Source organism: Amblyraja radiata, chromosome 18 (genome assembly GCF_010909765.2).
Source record: "Amblyraja radiata isolate CabotCenter1 chromosome 18, sAmbRad1.1.pri, whole genome shotgun sequence".
Classification (NCBI taxonomy): Eukaryota; Metazoa; Chordata; class Chondrichthyes; order Rajiformes; family Rajidae; genus Amblyraja; species Amblyraja radiata.
The window spans coordinates 20523797-20541961 of NC_045973.1; the positions used below are offsets into that span (position 1 = coordinate 20523797).

Consider the following 18165-nt stretch of genomic DNA (forward strand, 5'->3'; position numbering starts at 1 on the left):
TGGTCAATGATTATTTGCATGGATCACTAAGACATCGTCAAATGAAAGAAATAAAGGATAGTGCTGTTTGTTACCCCTCCCCCAGCATCCCTTCCATCAGTGAGGATGCAGCGAGACGAGCATTGATCAAGTACGCAGCCGAACATGTCACCTACAGCAAACGTCCTGCTGAGGAAATGGTCTTCAAGGAGCTAATACCCTACAACATGTATCGGGTATGTGCTCATCTCCTTATGTGGGTTTGAGATTTCTCTCGGCTTTTTGTTTGTTTGTTCCACTTAGCGTCTTTTTTCCTTTAGCTTTGTGGGAGAGATGGGTGCAGGCATCTCCTGAAAGGTTAATATTTATTGTCCATCACTCATAGCACATGAAAAAGATAGTCGTGAGCCAGGGCAGCACAGTGGCGCAACGGTAGAGCTGCTGCCTTACAGCGCCAGAGACCCGGGTTTGATCTTGACTATGGGTGCAGCCTGTAAGGTGTTTGTACATTCTCCCTGTGACCGCGTGGGTTTTCCCCAGGTGCTCCGGTTTCCTCTCACACTCCAACGACATACAGGTGTGTAGGATAGTGTGCGGGTTTCGCTGGTCGGCACAGACTCGGTGGGCCGAAGGACCTGTTTGTGCATTGTATCTCTAAACTAAACTAAACTATTGCAGGGCTTACAGTCATTGCTTATGGGAAATGAAACCCTTGAAATCAAATAACATTGGAGGAAGATGATGCCCAGTCTAGACGGTGACTAGGCGATGGAGTCATTGCACCAACTGCCTTTACTTCATGGCGTGTGTACCAATTTGAAGGAGAGTTTTAGCAGGAGGTGGATTTTTTGTGCTGAATTAAGTAAAATAATAGATGGTAGAAGAAAGAAAATTCTGAAAGCGTCTGAGACCTCATTGTTCAGCTTTGTCTTTGCCTAAATGGTTATTAACTCAAACTTTGATAGGTGGCAGGATAGTGCGGATGGTAGAGCCGCTGCCTCACAGCGCCAGACACTGGGGTTTGATCCTCACCTCGGGTGCTGCACGTCTGTGCTGAGTTTGCACCATCTCCCTGGGACCATGTGGGTTTCCTCCAGGTGCACCGGTTCCTTCCCACATCGCAAAGATCTGCGGGTTTGTAAGTTAATTCACCTCTGTAAATTGCCCCTCGTGTGTAGGTAGAGAATGCAAAAGTGGGGTAACATATAATTAGTGTGAGTGGGTAACCTGTGGTCAGTGTGGTTCAAAATGACTTGTTTCCATTTCCTAAACTAATCTGAGTTCAATCCTAATCTCTGGTGCTGTCTGTGTGGAGTTTCCACATTCCATCACATGGGTTTTTACTGGATGCTCAAGTTGCCCTGCACATCCTAAAGACGCAAGGAACTGCAGATGCTGGTTTACAAAAACAAAACAAAGTGCTGGGGGAAATGCTGAAGCATCGGGTCAGGCAGCATCTCTGTAAGATATGGATAGATGACGTTTTGAGTCAGGACCCATGTTCAGACTAATTGTAGTGGGGGGTGATAGTTGCAATAGTTGGAAAAGAGGAGGGGATGGGACAAAACCGAGCAAATGATGTGATGGGGGGGGGGGGGGGGGGGATGGTGAGTTGTTGATAATGTGGGGAAAATAACAAATGGGTTTAGTATAAATAGATCGTTGTTGGACAGTGCAGACTCAGTCACTGAAGGGCCTGTTTCAGTGCTGTTGCTGTGTCCCTTTATGACTCAGAGTCAAGTTACGATTGAATTTACCAACCTCGCTTTCTTTGGGGGGTTGGGGGGGGATGTTAAAAAGCAAAATACTGCAGAAGATGAAAATGGAAAATACTGTATCACAGAAAGTGTTGGCAAGTAAGGAAGTATCTGGAGAGAAACACTGTTATCACTACAGGTCAGTCAATTTTCTTTGGAAGCCATTACGGTGTTTCTTCCACCATCAGTGCTGCCTGAACTCCTGAATATTTCCAGCATTCTCTATTTTGTTCCAGGCTTTCTTATCGAGATTGTAGGTGAGGCCCTCTGCAATCCCAGAAAAAAATATTAAAAGCACTAACTGCTTAAGATAATTGCCATATTTCTTGACTCTCGACACACGACACTCTCTGATGTAACAAAGATTATAAATGCAGAGAAAGGATTTGATGCTTCATTTAACTTTATATTCCAGTATCGCCTTCAGAGCTTCACCGAGTCCCGGTCACCTGAATGGAAAAGTGAACCTTATTATGGTGAGTTTGTCACATTCAATTCTAATCTCTACTTAAACTGGATATTTGCAGCAACAGTGAACTCCATCCACAACAACACAATCCATAACTTTTGGAAATGTAGCTGGAATCCAATTCAGCCTCATTTTAAGTTACTACTTGGGTACTTTAACGTTTACTCAATGAGGATCTCAATCTTGGACAGAATCTTCAGCGTTTTCTGAATTGGTTCATGTAATTGGAGTGTTGTGTTCGATCAAGCACCTGTGTCAAGAGCGGAAAGTTGATGGAGGAGTCCACTCTGGCCATGTTGCCTCGTGTTGTTGATTGTCAACATGCCAGTGAACTGTTTTCCTGAAAGAGCTTCAATATCATGAATGATGGATGTCTGAATAAAGTAACGGTGAGCATCCAAAGTCGAAAAAGACTTGAGAGGGAAGCTTATGCATACCTCAAATTTACTTACTTAATGCTGCATATTCAAGTGGCGGTGAGCATACTGTTGAGTTCTCATCATAACATGCTCAAGTGTATTCACGTGTTGGAAGAACTGCAGATTCTTGGTTCTTGGTTTCTTGGTCCTCCGAAATATTCCAAATGGAATTTAAACTGGAGGTGGTGAAGGGAGGGCTTAAGCCAGAAAGATTATTGGGAAGAAAGAGCTACTTTAAATTCAGTTGCATCTGGTTGGGTAACTATAGTTGGGTGGAGATTATTCCATGCTTTAATTGTGCGGGGGAAGAACGAATTGCTGTATACATCTGTCTTTGTAGCTGGGATCACAAATTGGATCGAATGCCCTCGTCTGCTCCTAATTGGTTAGGGTTTGGTGTAGGTCTTGTAGTCTATGTCGAGCTGACCATTTAACATTTTGTAAAAACAGGTCAAACGGTGAGCTTCACATCTGTCTTGGAGAGGGTTCCACCCCAGAGAATTCAGAAGTTTGGTGACACTCGCTTCTCTCTCATAGGTGTTAGTAACAAATCGAGCTGCCTGTCTTTGGACACGTTCGATGGAAGAAATGTTTTTATTTTTGTATGAGTCCCATGCTGCAACTGCATAGTCCAAATGAGGTCTAACGAGGTTAGATGCTGGTTTAAATCGAAGATAGACACAAAATGCTGGAGTAACACAGCGGGACAGGTAGCATCTCTGGAGAGAAGGAATGGGTGACGTTTCGGGTTGAGACCCTTCTTCAAAGAAGGGTCTCGACCGGTAATGTCACCAAATGCCAGCGATGCACAGGCACCAAAAGTTATATAACAAATAAATTAGATTCCTGGAATCTACTGTCCGTAAGAGAACTTGCAGCATCCACATTCCATGATTGTGTTTCTCTAATTCTTATGTATAAAATAACAGTAAATTAGCTACAATTTACCACTTCAAAAGAAAGCTAGGTTTAGTACAGGGAATTGACAGCAGTGAGCCGGTCTCATGAACCCGAAACGGAAGCAACGTAATATGAAGACAACAGGCAACAGCTCTTTATATACAGAAAATGCTGGAAACACAGAACAGGTCAGGCTGAATCTGCGGGAAGAGAAACCAGGTCAATGTTTCAGGTCAAAGATTCTTCATGAGAACAGATTTTCATTAATTATCAGCATTATAACAATTGGAATATAAATGTAACAGATTTTTCTCATTCTGCCTTTCTCCTCAGGTCAGACGATCGAGAGCTCTGGCTTTGGTGCCCCTCCCCCACCTTGGGAAGTGCCAGTAGATGTTCCGGAAATGTTTGAGAAAAATAAGAAAAAGGTCCAGGTGCCTAATACTGCATCTGTCAAGGTATGGCGACCAGAACCAAGGTCAGAGCCAACTAATGGCAGACAGGAGAATTAGGAGTGATCTTAAAGAGGTGTATAAGATCATTGAGGAATACCCAGGACAAATGCACAGTCTTTTATGCAGAGTAGAGAAATCAAAACAGTGGACATAGGTTTAAGGTGAGGGGGGAAAGATTTAATAGGAACCTTAGGGGCAACTTTTTACACTAAGGGTGGTAGGTATATGGAATGAACTGCTGGGGGGCATTCACAAAATGTGTAGGAAGGAATTGCAGAGGCTGGTTTCAACTGAAGGTAGACACAAAAAGCTGGGAGTAACTCAACGGGTCTGACAGCAACTCTGGAAAAAAGGAATAGGTGACGTTTTGGGTTGAGACCTTTCTTCAGACTCAGAGTCAGGGGAAAGGGAAACGAGAAATATAGACAGTGATATAGAGTGATATAGAACAAATGAACAAAAGATATGCAGAAAGTAACGATGATCAAGAAAAGGTGGAGCCCAGAATGGTCCATTGTTGCCTGTGAGCTAGGGGATAACAAGTTATACAGACAGTGAAATGCAACAGGACGGGTGGGAGAGGGACAGAGAGAGAGGGGATGCATGGGTTACTTGAAGTGAGAGAAATCAATATTCATACCACTGGATTGTAAGCTGTCCAAGCAAAATACGAGGTGCTGTTCCTCCAATTTGCGTTTGGTTGCCAAGCATTTTAAATTCCCTTCCCATTCTCATGCCGAGCTTTCTGTCCTGGACCTCCTCCATTGTCAGAGTGAGACCACACGCAAATTGATCAGAACAGTTACCAGGTTGGCATAGTGATTGTTACAGTCAGCTAGGAGCTGCAACCCCTAGAGGTGGGGCTGGCATTATTTTAAAGGGTTTGAAGGGTGTTCAAGGTCACATTTATTGTTATTGGTTTAGTATTGTCACATGTCCCGAGATTTAGTGAAAAGCTTTGTTTGCATGCTGTCGAATCAAATCATTCTATACACCAGTACAAGCAAGCCATTCACCAGCACAACAGGTAGTGTAAAGAGAAAAATAAACATTGCAGAATAAATATAGTGTTGCAGAGTTAAAAAGTCATAGTTATAGAGATGAAGACCAAAGTCTCCAATAGGGTTGGTTAGGAGATCGGGATTGCACCCTAGTTTATGGGAGGTTCCTTAACTAGTCCAATAACAGGGGGATAGAAGCTGTTCCTGAATCAAGGTTGACATGCTTTCAAGCTTTAGTGTCTTCTCCCAATGGAGATGGGAGAAGAGAATAACTGGGATGAAAAAGGTCCTTGATTACGTTCGATCTGATGAGTGTTAATAATGAAGAAGAGATAATTTCATATTTCCGGTGACCTGGGTGAGCATGAAGCTCTCCATATTATATCCAGTGCTGTTACATAGAGCATAAACCCCCCCTTATACTGCTCCAACAAGACACCAGCAGTGTAGTTCTACAGCAACAGTGGGACAATTTTCCATTTCCATCTCAGTCTAACTGTGCTTATTTTGAGTCAGCTGGCCAACGCTTTAGAATGATTACAGATTGCTGGCTTAGATCTGTGCTTGCAAAACAACTGAATTCATTTTCCACAGAATCATAGTTACAACCAAGACCAGAGTCTGAATCAAAAGCCCATTGTGCTGTTTTTAAAATTGCATTCCAATCTTTATCACTGTTGCCAAAGTTCTCATTTCACATATTATGTTACGACATAGAAGACCATTCAGCCCTTTGAGTCAATGCCAGGCCTCCAAGCGATTCTATTCACCCCCCCGCCCCATTGAAATGATCTCCCTGCAATCCATTCTCTCTCACTTGTCCATCGATGCCCCCAATTCTCCCACCCACCTGCACTGGGGGTAAAGTCAAGCAGTTAATCAAACTCCCTTATTTGGAAATAGACACAAAATGCTGGAGTCATTCAGCGGGACAGGTACCATCTCTGGGGAGAAGGAATGGGTGACATTTCGGGTTGAGACTCTTCTTCATATATATATACAGTATATATAATATATATATATGTGTGTGTGCGTGTGTGCATATATGTATGAAGAAGTCTGAAGAAGGGTCTCAACCCGAAACGTCACCCATTCCTTCACTTCAGAGATGCTGCCTGTCCCGCTGAGTTACTCCAGCATTTTGTGTCTATCTTCGGTTTAAACCAGCATCTGCAGTTCCTTCCTACACATCCCTTATTTGGAGATTCTGTACAGTGCTTTATATTACTTCTAGCCAGCTTTTCCTTTTATTCCTCCACCTCCAGTCCTCACTCCTTGTTGGCAGTGACTCATGCAGGGCTTTCATGAGCACCAGTAACAATGCTTCTCCATATCCACATGATGAGGAATGAAGATCCCATTTGTGCTTACCCTTCACATGGCCATGAGAAATTGGCAAACATAATGAAGGGCTATTCACACATCAGTCAGTCCCTCATCTCCCCTCTCCTGTCGGGTAGATACCACAGTTTGAAAGCTCATACTACCAGATTCAAGGACACCTTCTTCCCCACTGTTATCAGATTATTGGACAGATGTTTCACAAGCCAAGGATGTATTCCCGATCTCCCAATCTACCCTGTTGTGGCTCTTGTGCTTTTCTTTAACTACACTTTCTCTTTTAGCACTATATCCCACCCTCTGTTTTTTTTCTCTTTTTGCACAAACTGTGTACTTGTGTATGATGTGATTGTACTCGTGAATAGTGTGATTTCCCTGGATAACGTGCCTATCAACGTTTTTCACTATATCTCGGTACACGTGACAATAATAAACCAATGCATATAACAAATGCTTTCAGTTGCTGAAGGGAAAGGTTAAAACATTTTAAGAATACAGTTATCCCATTGCATTGCATTAATATTTGAAAGTATCCTGACCAGGTGGCGATCTGGGAGGCAGTACTGACTTTATGTGTTCCATCTGCTCTATTTGCAGGGGTGCCACAGATGTATGGCAATGGGTAAAATCCCTTGTGATAAATGCCTTCAAACAGGGAGGGTAAGTTAACAGAGAATACGCTCTCAGTTATAAAGAACCTTGTAACTTCTCCGGGACTGTCTATGCCCTTCACGGGCAAGGAATTACCTTATGAAATGTGGTCACCATTGTGTAGATAAATGCAGGCTTCTATTTCATCCCTGCCAACCCCAGAAATCTCAATGAGACAAAAGACCACTTAAAGGCATCCTGAAGAAGTGCAATGAGAAATAGAATATTTGTAATACTACATTTTTTTGCCCACTACAGTTGGATCAGGCTGTTCAACATCTCTGGAGCATCACTGAATTCTCAATGATTTGCCGACTCCAGTAGTAGCGTTTAAAACCTTTGATTCGGGTGCAATGGTTATATGGCATCAGAGCAAAGCATTCAAATATCTGCAGACCTTAACTAAAAACTGATGATATCATAACTAACAAAACAAAGAAACTGTGGAATTGCAGCTGAAAGACTAAAGACTGAACATGACTAACAACAAAAGACACAAGATATTCAACTAACACTTCCACACAGAGCACACTGCTGCAAAACATGCTTCCTTATCTACATAGGGTGATTAGGATGTACCAAGCACCTTAGCAGTGCCAACCTTGAGCTCACATCTACTCTTTGTCACTGTGTTTAGCAGACATGTTCTCCAGCAGTTACAACCTTTTTTAATAACCTGACCCCCATCAATTCTCCCTAAAAAGGCCATACCCAATGGAACAGGAACAATTTCAAAACAGGGTTGGTATCAAAGCCGCTCATTAAAAGTATCTATTTCAATAGGGTCCTCTAAGTATTGAAATTAGGATGTGAACCCAGCATATTTCTTTGTGACCCACATTCCCAGCTAATCTGGCTTTGGCTCATGTTTGATGCCAAAGCCATGCGGCAAGTAGAAGCTGAGATTCTTGGGCTGGTCGAGGAATGGATGGCTGGCCACCTCAATCTCTTCCAGGGCACGTGGTCACAACTGACTCCATTAAATTCAGTGCAAGGGTTAACATTCTCCTCACAAAAGATAAAGAGATGCACTAAAGCTAAGTCACTAAGACATCCACCAACAGCTGTCATAAAGGGCAGTGATTTTGTGAAATATGTTGAGGTGACATTGAATAATTTCCACCTACAGGTGAAATGCATGATGTGTGATGGGAAAGGATCTCTGTTTGGCGATGACAGCAGATGCAATCATTGTATGGGTAATGGGATAGAAAGGTAAGGTGAGCTTGTGACTGAGGCCTGAATTACCCACCTCCTCATGAAGAAGTCAAAGTAGCTGTGAATACTTCACTTGTGTATGTACTGTGCTCTTGATTGCTAACTCTGCTGTTTCCCCTGGGACCATCAGAAACATGGGATGATTTCCCCTGGGACCATCAGAAACATGGGATGATTTCCCCTGGGACCATCAGAAACATGGGATGATTTCCTATCACTGTCCCTGCTGGACCAACTCAGATTCCATTCACCTAAATTGTTACTCTGCCGTACAGTCTTGAATACTTTAAAAAATGTTTTTGAATTCTCCCATCTTCCTCACAGTTGTTTCAATGCTCCATCCACCATTCCACTTGTTGGATTCACCAGGATACAGGCCCCGCTGTCCCAAATAAATCGCTCTCAACTTCCTCTGAACAGGTACCAGTGCTACCACTGGCCACCGTTCTATCGACCTCACAATTAACCTTCCATTTGTCTTGTGACAATTTGCACGTACTCGGGTGAAGGCCCAGATGATCTGGTTTTCAGTTTGGCCACTAACAGCTCAGACGTTTTGAGGACCTCGTTAATCACCCTATCTGTGCATTCATACACCCATTTTACAAATGCGGGGATGTCCTTGACCCTGCAAGTAATAGCCTGCGGTATTTCTAAACCAGAAAATAACATCTACCACCTGCACTTCACTCTTAAGTGCAAACTTGGTGCAAGGACCTGATTGAAATCAGTCTGTGAATCCCCCAAGAATTAGGTTATATTGTGCTGCACATTAACTGTGTGGGACCCTGAGCCATAAGTTGGGAAGTGCAGGTAATTCAGCTATAACACATTTCCATAATACTAATTGGATATAACGCGATATAACACTGTACCAGAAATTATTCACTTGATTTATGTTTTTATGAAGGATTAAATACGAATTCATCGTTGCATGTTTTTTTAGAGATATTGTCCACTAGGTGGCATAATCACCCTCATTTTAAACCTTTCTACAGACTACTGTATATCACTTTTCCCGTTTCCCCACAGTTGTAAATCGTGCAGTGGATATGGGCAGCAGAAGTGCAATGTGTGTCAAGGCAAATGTCAATTGTTTTTCTACATTCAGTTGACAGTAAAATGGTGAGTTTTGTTTTCACCTACAAGTGAAGTCGGCTGAATTATTTGGATAAGGGGATAGTCGGCTACATTTGCAAAATGTCACTTCAGGTCTTAAATAGTTTTCCCGATTAAGTTTGACAGGATTTTATCCAGAAGCAAATGAAACTGCGTGTGTATTTGTAATGTTACATAAAACCTATGTTGTTTTCCTTGGAATTACCATGTGATAAACAGCTGATCAAGTAAAACACATGGAAACATACAATACAGGAACAGACCCTTCGGCCCACTTTGTCCATGCCAACCATAAAATAGCCATCTAACTTAATCCCATTTACCACCCCTCCGCCCCCCTCTCCAACCCCTCCCCCACCCTAGAGGTCCTACTAGATCTATTGTTAGCATCCTTGTAATCCCAGTCGTTAGCACATCTTCCCCAGCCAACAATGAGCCATTATTGACTCCGCCCTTCCAGAGGTCATATGTTGCTGGCCCTGCCTTGTTCTGGCCTCTTTTTGCCTCCAGTCATCCCCCCCTCCTACCTGAAACGTCACCTATTCCTTTTCTTCTGAGATGCTGCCTGACCCACTGTGTTACTCTAACATCTTGTGTCTCCCTACCACTTAACAGCACTTGTTCCTTGAGCTTTCAATGCTTTGGCAATTTAACTGCTCATCCAGATACTACTTAAATGTTTTGAAAGTGCTTGGACGTTTAGAATTGTGATGGATGCACATGGATCATAATATCTCCTTGGGAAGTATAAATGGGACGGGGCTTATTCTGATTGCAGACACAACTAGTAGAGCTGTTTCTTAACAACTCCAGCATCCAACTTCAGTCCTGACCTTGATGTTGTGTGTGTGGAGTCTGCATATTCTCCCAGTGACCATATAGGTTTCCTCCATATTCTTCAATTCTGTCCATCATCCCAAGGATGTGAGTGTTGGTAGGTTAATAGGCCATTGTAAATTGCCCCTCCTGTACGTGAGTCATAGAATCTGGTGGGATTGCTAGGTATGAGGGGAATATACAATGGGATTTGTGTAATTTTCTGACCACAGTTAATGAGGATAGATGACAAGATCTCCTCCACTAATTCTCAATATCAGTGTCTTGCCAGGATGTGTTCCCAGTCCACTATACTATTCCATCTACATTCATGAACGTGTGGCCAAATTCGGCTCTAACGCCATCTACAAGTTTGCAGATGGCACTGTGGTGGCCTGGAACATGGACAATGGCCTGGAACAAGGACATGAGAGTACAGGAAGAAGATAGAGAATTTAGTAACATGGTGTCAGGACTACAACATCTCCCTCGATATCAGCAAGGTACAGGTGCTGTTATCAGGAAGCATTGTGGAGTACATGCCCCAATCAACATCAAGTGGAAATGGAAGCTCTCAAGTTCCTTGGTGTAACTATTACCAATGATCTGTCGTGACCATCCACATTGAAGTGACAGCCAAGAAGGCTCATCAACGCCTTGACTTCTTCAGGAAACTGAGAAAATGTGCCATGTCTCCAATGACTCTCACAAACAACTACAATTGGACTAGAGAAAGCCTACAGTTGGATTGCATCACTATTTAGTTTGGGAACAGCTCTGCCGAAGACCAGGAAATTGCAGAGAGATGAATGTGGGCCAGTCCATCACACAGACCAGACTCCCCACCATTGACTCTTTTATACTTCAACATTACAAACAGCCAGCATAATCAAATACCTTCCCCACCCCGGTCATTCCTCCTACTCCCTGCTCCTGTCGGGCAGAAGATAGAGAAGACAACACCTTGTAAATTTGGAGAGAAGGAGTGGGTAACGTTTCGGGTCAAGACCCAGAGATGATGCTGAGTTATTCCAGCATTTTACGTCTATCTTCGGTGTAAACCAGCATCTGCAGTTCCTTCCTACACATCCTTGTAAATCTTCTCTGCGCCTTTTGGTTAGGGATTGGTCAAGTTATTCCACAAATTAGCAGCCATTCAGGTGAAAACATGACACATTATCTTTGTGTGACACTTTAAACTGAGTTTGATTTAATAGACATTTATAAGATTGTATTGCAAGACTTAACTTCCAAAATGCAGCCATTCTACACAGAAATACAAGGCAAAACATTTTTTAACACAATGGGATCCGATTCCTTGTTAGAAATGGACTTTTGCTTTCAATTTGTAAATAGGCAGCTATTCAGTTAGAATAATACTGTGAATAAATTTACTGAGGTGTGGAGTGAAAAGTATTTTAGATTTTTAAGGTAGAAATTTAAAAGCAAGGCACAAGCTATTAAAATAAACACAATGTGTTGGAGTAACCCAGCAGGTCAGGCAGCAGCATCCCAGGAGAACATGGATAGGTGACATTTTGGGGCAAGATCCTTCTACGGCCCGATTGAGGGGGGGGCTCCTTCGTCTTTGTTGACCTATTACCTGCCACGTGGGTCCTGCCTGTCCTCTAGAAACAGACTTAAGAAGGATCTCGACCCAAAACGTTACCTATCCATGTTCTCCAGGAATGCTGCCTGACCTGCTGGGTTACTCCAGCACTTTGTGCCCTTTTGTAGATTAAGCAGTATCTGCAGTCCTTTGTTTCTCTTTAAACGTGCTACAAACTATTGATGGTTTCTCATTTCTTTCTCATTCATTAATAGGGAAAACAACAAATTTGAACAGGTTATTGATCAACAGTGTGATTTTCCCATTCAGAAACTTAATAAAGTTACTGGGAAAGAGCTCTTCAGTGATCAACATTTTCAGGTAAAGAGATTGGGTATCGAGACTGAGGAACAAGTTAAAGGGTTGATTTTCATTACCTTTGCCTTTGAGGGTTAACAGCCACAAAACGTTGTTGGTATACTTACCACTGAAGGACTCAGTTCCTGTCAGTATACCCTGCTTGCTTTGGGTAAGATGTGGATATTGGAGTCATCTGACATAATTGAGGATAGTTGGCAATTTAGGTCAAGTCTGATCCAATCCTGTGCTTATCATACTGGCCCTGCTCTTGATTAAGTGGTCATGGAATTAAATACTTCTGTGACCTGGAGAGTGTAACTACTCCACTGAGGCTTACAAAAATAATGTTACCATCCAGGATAACAGGGTAACCCTCCAACGCATGCCTTGGCTTGAGCTGAAGCAGTTAAACCAGTGACCTTCTGCAGGATGTGCGTCAGACACTTTGTGGCTTCTCAGCCAGTCTACAGGCCCCAGCCTCAGAACAGGAGGGCTACTTTGGCGTGGAAACAGACAATTCACTCATAAATCTAAGGGTCTCTTCCCCTTCTGCCAACCCCTGTCAGACACTGTACTGTGTCCTGGACTTTTTCCGTTGGAATGGACCCATTTATAATCTATCCATTGATATAAATTTGTTACATTGACAATAGGCACAAAATGCCGGAGTACCTTAGAGGGACAGGCCCATTCCGTCTCTCCAAAGATGCTGCCTGTCCCGCTGAGTCACTCCAGCATGTTGTGCCTTTCTTTGGTTTAAACAAGTATCTGCAGTTCCTTCCTATACATGTTACATTGAAAAATGTTGTTATCAAACCTTTACAAGCACTCCCCGACTTAAGTAATAGGTGACTGGCATAAGCAATTCTTTTAGCCCACTGCTTTATTTTTGAGTTGTTTGTCTCAGTAACAGTGCGCTACTGCCAATGCATGCGGTTGTTTCCACAAACCAGTCAGCTGTTCTCGTTCATGCTCCCCAACATCGGAGCTCCTCCATGGTGTCCCACGTCAGAGCAGCCTCATGGTGCCCCATGTCAGAGCTCCACCCTGGTCTCCGCATCGGAGCTCCCCCCATGGTCCCCCCTGCATCAGAGCTCCCCCCGTGGTGCCCCGCGTCAGAACTCTCATGTGGTAGAGCTCCTTCATGGTCTCCGCATTGGAGCTCCACCATGGTCCCCCTGTGTCGGAGCTGCCCCGTGTCAGAGCACCTGCGTGGTAGAGCCTCATGGTCTCTGTATCGGAGCTTCCACCGTGCTGCCCCACATCAGAGCTCCCCTGTGGTCTCTGCTTCGGAGCTCTCACGTGATCCCCCTCGTCAGAGTAGAACTTCCATTTCCGACTTGCGTAATAAGTCGATGAGCGTCTGTAATTATCTGCATAGTTTGTAGAGCCCTTCACATTCCTTCAGCAATTTGACTTGCTTCTGAAGATGCAACTGAATGCTTACATTCTGGGGTTCATGTCTCATCTCAGTGTCAGTTATTTCCTCCTTCTTAGGTGTACCCTATCATGGGCTTCCCAGAATCCAGGATTAACCAGGTCTCCCAGCATGGGCTCCAGGAGCATTGGACTCAGTTTGGGAAAACCTCTCGTATAATTCAACAGGTGAGAATGAAACGGAATTACCCAGCCAGTGTGCTGGGGCAGTGCCGTGGTGCAGAAGTAGAGTTGCCACCTTTCAGCACCAGATACCCGGTTTCAATTCTGACTACGGGTGCTGACTGTACGGCGTTTGTATATTCTCCCTGTGACCGCGTGGGTGGGTTTTCTCCAGGTGCTCCGGTTTACACCCACATTCCAAAGACCACAGGTTTGTAGGTTAATTGGCTTCAGTAAAATTGTAAATTGTCCCTAGTGTGTAAGATGGTGTTAATGTATAGGGTGATCGTTGTTCAGTGTGGACCCGATGGGCCAAAGGCTTGTTTCTGTGCTGTATCTCTAAAGTTTAAAGTCAAAAATATTTGGCATCACAGCTTCAGTCTTGGTAGAGCAAGCAAACAATGTCACTCTCATGCACTTGGCTGTGGCCAGTGCAGTCGGTGGTTCTAAAGGTATAGGTTGCACCTTGCCACCTATCAATATATGTAGACCAACCATGACATTTTAACCAATATGCATATGTAGTAATGGCATCACCACATGAAGCTAGAATGAATGCCGTGGCAGGGGGTTTTCATAAACACATGAAGGTGTCATTGGCAGCCTGGCCACCAACAGATGTTTTGCTATTTATGTAGAAATAATGCAGTTCTTGTCCTATATCATAATTCTAATCTACATTGCCAAGAACTGATGCATTGCATCTTCTGATTAAAATCCCAATGAACCTTGATCAGGTTACAAAGCAATATTATTTTTTGTAAACATACAGCAGAGCCATCAGCAGCTTTTGAAGTACAATTGCTGAATGCTGAGCCGAGAGGCAGGCAATGAACAAAGTATGCTCTCGGGGTGTGGAACATTTACTGGTCTGAATACCACAGCTTGAGTTAAATGAATCAGCACAGTCCACAGACCCACTACCTGCCTCTGCTGCCGGTCATCACCTGATTCATCATTGTACTGATGCTACCTGTTCTCGCTCTCTGGTTACATTGAAAATGCAGTGCCAAAGACATCCGATCAAGAATTCTGTGCATTCTGTTTGCCCTTCCCCATCCTCTAAAACCACCTCCTTCAATATAAGGCTCACCTGATTCATTACTATACTGGTGCCTGTAAATAGGATTAAGCTAATCAGTCCCCAACTGTCCCCACTCATGTTAGGGGGTAGGGTAAAGGAGGGGGGTTGGTAAAATTGAAGTAACTGTGCCCTAAGTGTCCACAAAATCAGCACAAGAAAAAGGTTGACACAAAATGCTGGAGTAACTCAGCGGGACGGGCAGCATCTCTGGTGAGAAGGAATGCGTGATATTTCCCAGTCCTTCTCTCCAGCGATGCCTCTCCCGCTGAGTTACTCCAGCATTTTGTGTCTATCTTCGGTTTAAACCAGCATCTGCAGTTTCTTCCCACACAAGAAAAAGGTTGATTAAATGACTCCTACTCAAAGTATAATTTGAATCTGGATTAATAGCTTGGTTCAACATTGTCTCCCGTCAGTACCAAGCTCATGGATCTCCTCATATTTCTGAAAAGCCGGCTCTCAATGTGATTGGGAAGTATCTCATTACGGAACTCGTTTCCTCCAATTGATTTTCCTATCTCCTTGTTGCTCCTCTTAGATCACTAACATGCTATGGAATAATTCCACAAAAGTCAATTTTGTTATGTGGAGCTTATAATATTGGCAAAGGCTCAAATGTTGTCTGTGTAATCCATTTACTTTAGATGTTTTCATTATTCAACAAAACACAATTCCCCGAGGATCTTCGCGGGATATATTTCCCATGCGAGCAGAGAATCGTTTTATTTTGTCCTCTGCACCACCTACTGCACTCCCATTTCTTTCCTTGAACGATGTTGATTTTGAAATTCCTTTTGCTGCTCTATTTGAGTGTAGCTGATGCATTGCCAGACAGGTTCAGACAGAACTCACAATGTTCCTCAGATAGACACAAAATGCTGGAGTAACACAGCGGGTCAGGCAGCATCTCTGGAGAAAAGGAATTGGTCTCAGTCTGAAGAAGGATCTCGACCCGAAACGTCACCTCTTCCATTTCTCCAGAGATGTTGCCTGACCCGCTGAGTTACTCCAGCGTTTTGTGTCTATATCTCCGGTGTAAACCAGCATCTGCAGTTCCTTCCGACACGCGCAATGTTCCTGATGGGAAAGGTCTTTGATTACGTTGTCCGCTCTCCCGAGGCAGCATGAAATGTAGGTGGATCAAGTCTTACTTGCTGCAGCTTTACAGGTGCATTTGTGGGTTTAAATTCCTCACCAAAGCCTTGGTTGGAAAAATGTGGACACTATAACACTGAATGAACATTGCCATTCTGGGCGTGCCGTCCTGTCCTTCAGATGAGACATTCAACTGTGGCCTTACCTGCTCTTCCAATGACAAGTAATTTTAAGAACAACAGTAAGTATTGGGCTTAATACTGATCCCTCAATTAAGGTAACATGAATAGTGTATCATTGTTAAACCTCATGCAAATAGCCTGCCATTTGTCCTTAATTACACTTCAAACCCATTTAATTGGCTACATTCAGACATGTATCAGACAGAGAATGTTTCGAAGGATATCAAATGGGGTTTTGTTGGCATGGACCAGTTGGACAAAGGGGCCATGTTGTAATAATATGAATCTGTAAAGAACTTTGGAACAACTTGGTGTTATAAAGTTGCCATTCTAAATGCAATTCCTTTTAATGGTTCACTGCTGTATTAAGTTCTGTATTGAAGCACCAGAACGTTGAGAGTTAATGTAATGATTTCCTCATAACTAATTTGTATCGGCGTATTGTTCAGTGTCAGAGGCGGTTCAGAGAATTATTCAGAGAATTCACTTTCTCCTGGTGATTTTGCTGATTCGTTTAAATGGATCGAGTCTCTTTTTTGTCTTGATTAACTATCAATCTCCATTGTGGCCATTTTGTGCGCACCCCATCCCTCTCTAACTATGTTGCTTTTTTCCCTCCCTGTCTTGGCAGCGCCATACAGTTGAGCTCATCCCAGTCACCAAAGTGCATTTCCAGTGGAAAAACAAAGAGAACAGCTACTTTGTGTTTGGCACCGAAAGTAAAGTGCATGCTCCGGAGTATCCTGGCAAGAAATGCACCATAATGTGAAGTCATTCATCTGAGAGTCCTCCAGATGCAAAAACACTGCAATTGAAATTAGATTTGAAATAAAAGCGAATGTTGTTGGAAGTACTAGGCAGGGCCGGCCTTAAGACGATTGGACCGATTGCTCCCAATTGGGCCCCGCACCTCCTAAGGCCAGCCCTGGTACTAGGCACGGTTGGCAAAGAGATTGGCCTCTATTAAGGAATTACATTTTTCCTCTTTTCCAGCAATCTTTCATTATTTCACACAACATGTAATTTCAGCAATTGAATATGTAGAAATTGAAACAAAAAATATGGCAGAGATAGATAGATTCTTGATTCTTAGTAGGGGTGTCAGGTGTTGTGGGGAGAAGGCAGGAGAATGGGATTAGGAAGGAGAGGTAGATCAGCCATGATTGAATTGTGGAGCAGACTTGATGGCCTGAATGGCCTAATTCAGCTCCTATCACATGACCTTATAATAAACTATGTACTGATGGAGGCAGACAAAAAGCATACGTTTAGGCGTCAGCTAAAATATGTCATGGGAATAAGACAAATAATCAAACTAACTTATTTTGAACCATGTAAACAGCTTTTAATTTTTATTGACGTGGGTTATTCTGTAATTTTGTTTCCAATCAATTGTATGCCTTATTAGCTTTATTTTCAATATTCCTTAACCTCACTCTAAATGCATGTAGTTCTATGATTAATAGTACAATCTCTGTATAAATGTTCTTCATTATTGTTTTTAGTTATTCAATGAGCAAGTACCTTTTTTGATACTAATCAATAAAACATTTTTTTTTCATTCTGAATTATGTTTGTTGTGTACATCGGCGATATGCTGATTGTAATAAGTTAAGCATGTATCGTATTGCAGGAACAAGTGATTAGAAATTATATCCTGCACCACTATATCATAACTTCCTGCAGAAAAGAAAGAAGATCCTTACTTTATCCATGGGAAGTGGCATGATACCCAGCCAAGGATGAATGGAATATATTTTCCTATGACAGCAGGTTATGGATGTCTGGTAAAGTGAGAAATGCATCGAGCCAACTATTTAATTAATGTTCACACTTAGTTTTACGGAATGTCGAAAGTGCAAGAAGTATGTAGGCCAGGTCTCAAGGTACCATTTGGACAGGACACCTCGGTTACAAGGATAGAAAATTGTCAATATGATTGAACATTTAAAAAGACCATTCAAAGGAGTACGTTGAAAATTCTGATTGACATTGCTCAAAATAATCTCAATTCATTTTGCAAATCAGCTGCATTACTGGGATGGGGAGCTAAAATTGACATGCAAAAGTGTACGCATTCAGAATCAGGATCAGAATAAATTTATTAGCCAAGTATGTATACATCCAAGGAATTTGACAGTGCATATTCCACCGCCTCTTGGTTTCCCCAC

At 42.8% G+C, this 18165-nt stretch overlaps 1 protein-coding gene across 2 annotated transcripts in view; it reads left to right on the forward strand.

Moving 5' to 3' along the window:
* LOC116983160 (protein SSUH2 homolog) overlaps positions 1 to 17562 on the forward strand; it is a 28206-nt gene extending 10644 nt beyond the window's left edge. For both annotated transcript variants that reach the window (XM_033036781.1, XM_033036782.1), the window contains exons 4-12: positions 86 to 215; positions 2152 to 2212; positions 3858 to 3982; positions 6919 to 6981; positions 8102 to 8187; positions 9223 to 9315; positions 11950 to 12055; positions 13532 to 13639; positions 16626 to 17562. In XM_033036781.1, the coding sequence (XP_032892672.1) occupies positions 86 to 215; positions 2152 to 2212; positions 3858 to 3982; positions 6919 to 6981; positions 8102 to 8187; positions 9223 to 9315; positions 11950 to 12055; positions 13532 to 13639; positions 16626 to 16763 (910 nt within the window). In that variant the 3' untranslated portion in view covers positions 16764 to 17562. The remainder of the gene's footprint in view (positions 1 to 85; positions 216 to 2151; positions 2213 to 3857; positions 3983 to 6918; positions 6982 to 8101; positions 8188 to 9222; positions 9316 to 11949; positions 12056 to 13531; positions 13640 to 16625) is intronic.
* The last annotated feature ends 603 nt before the right edge of the window (positions 17563 to 18165 follow it).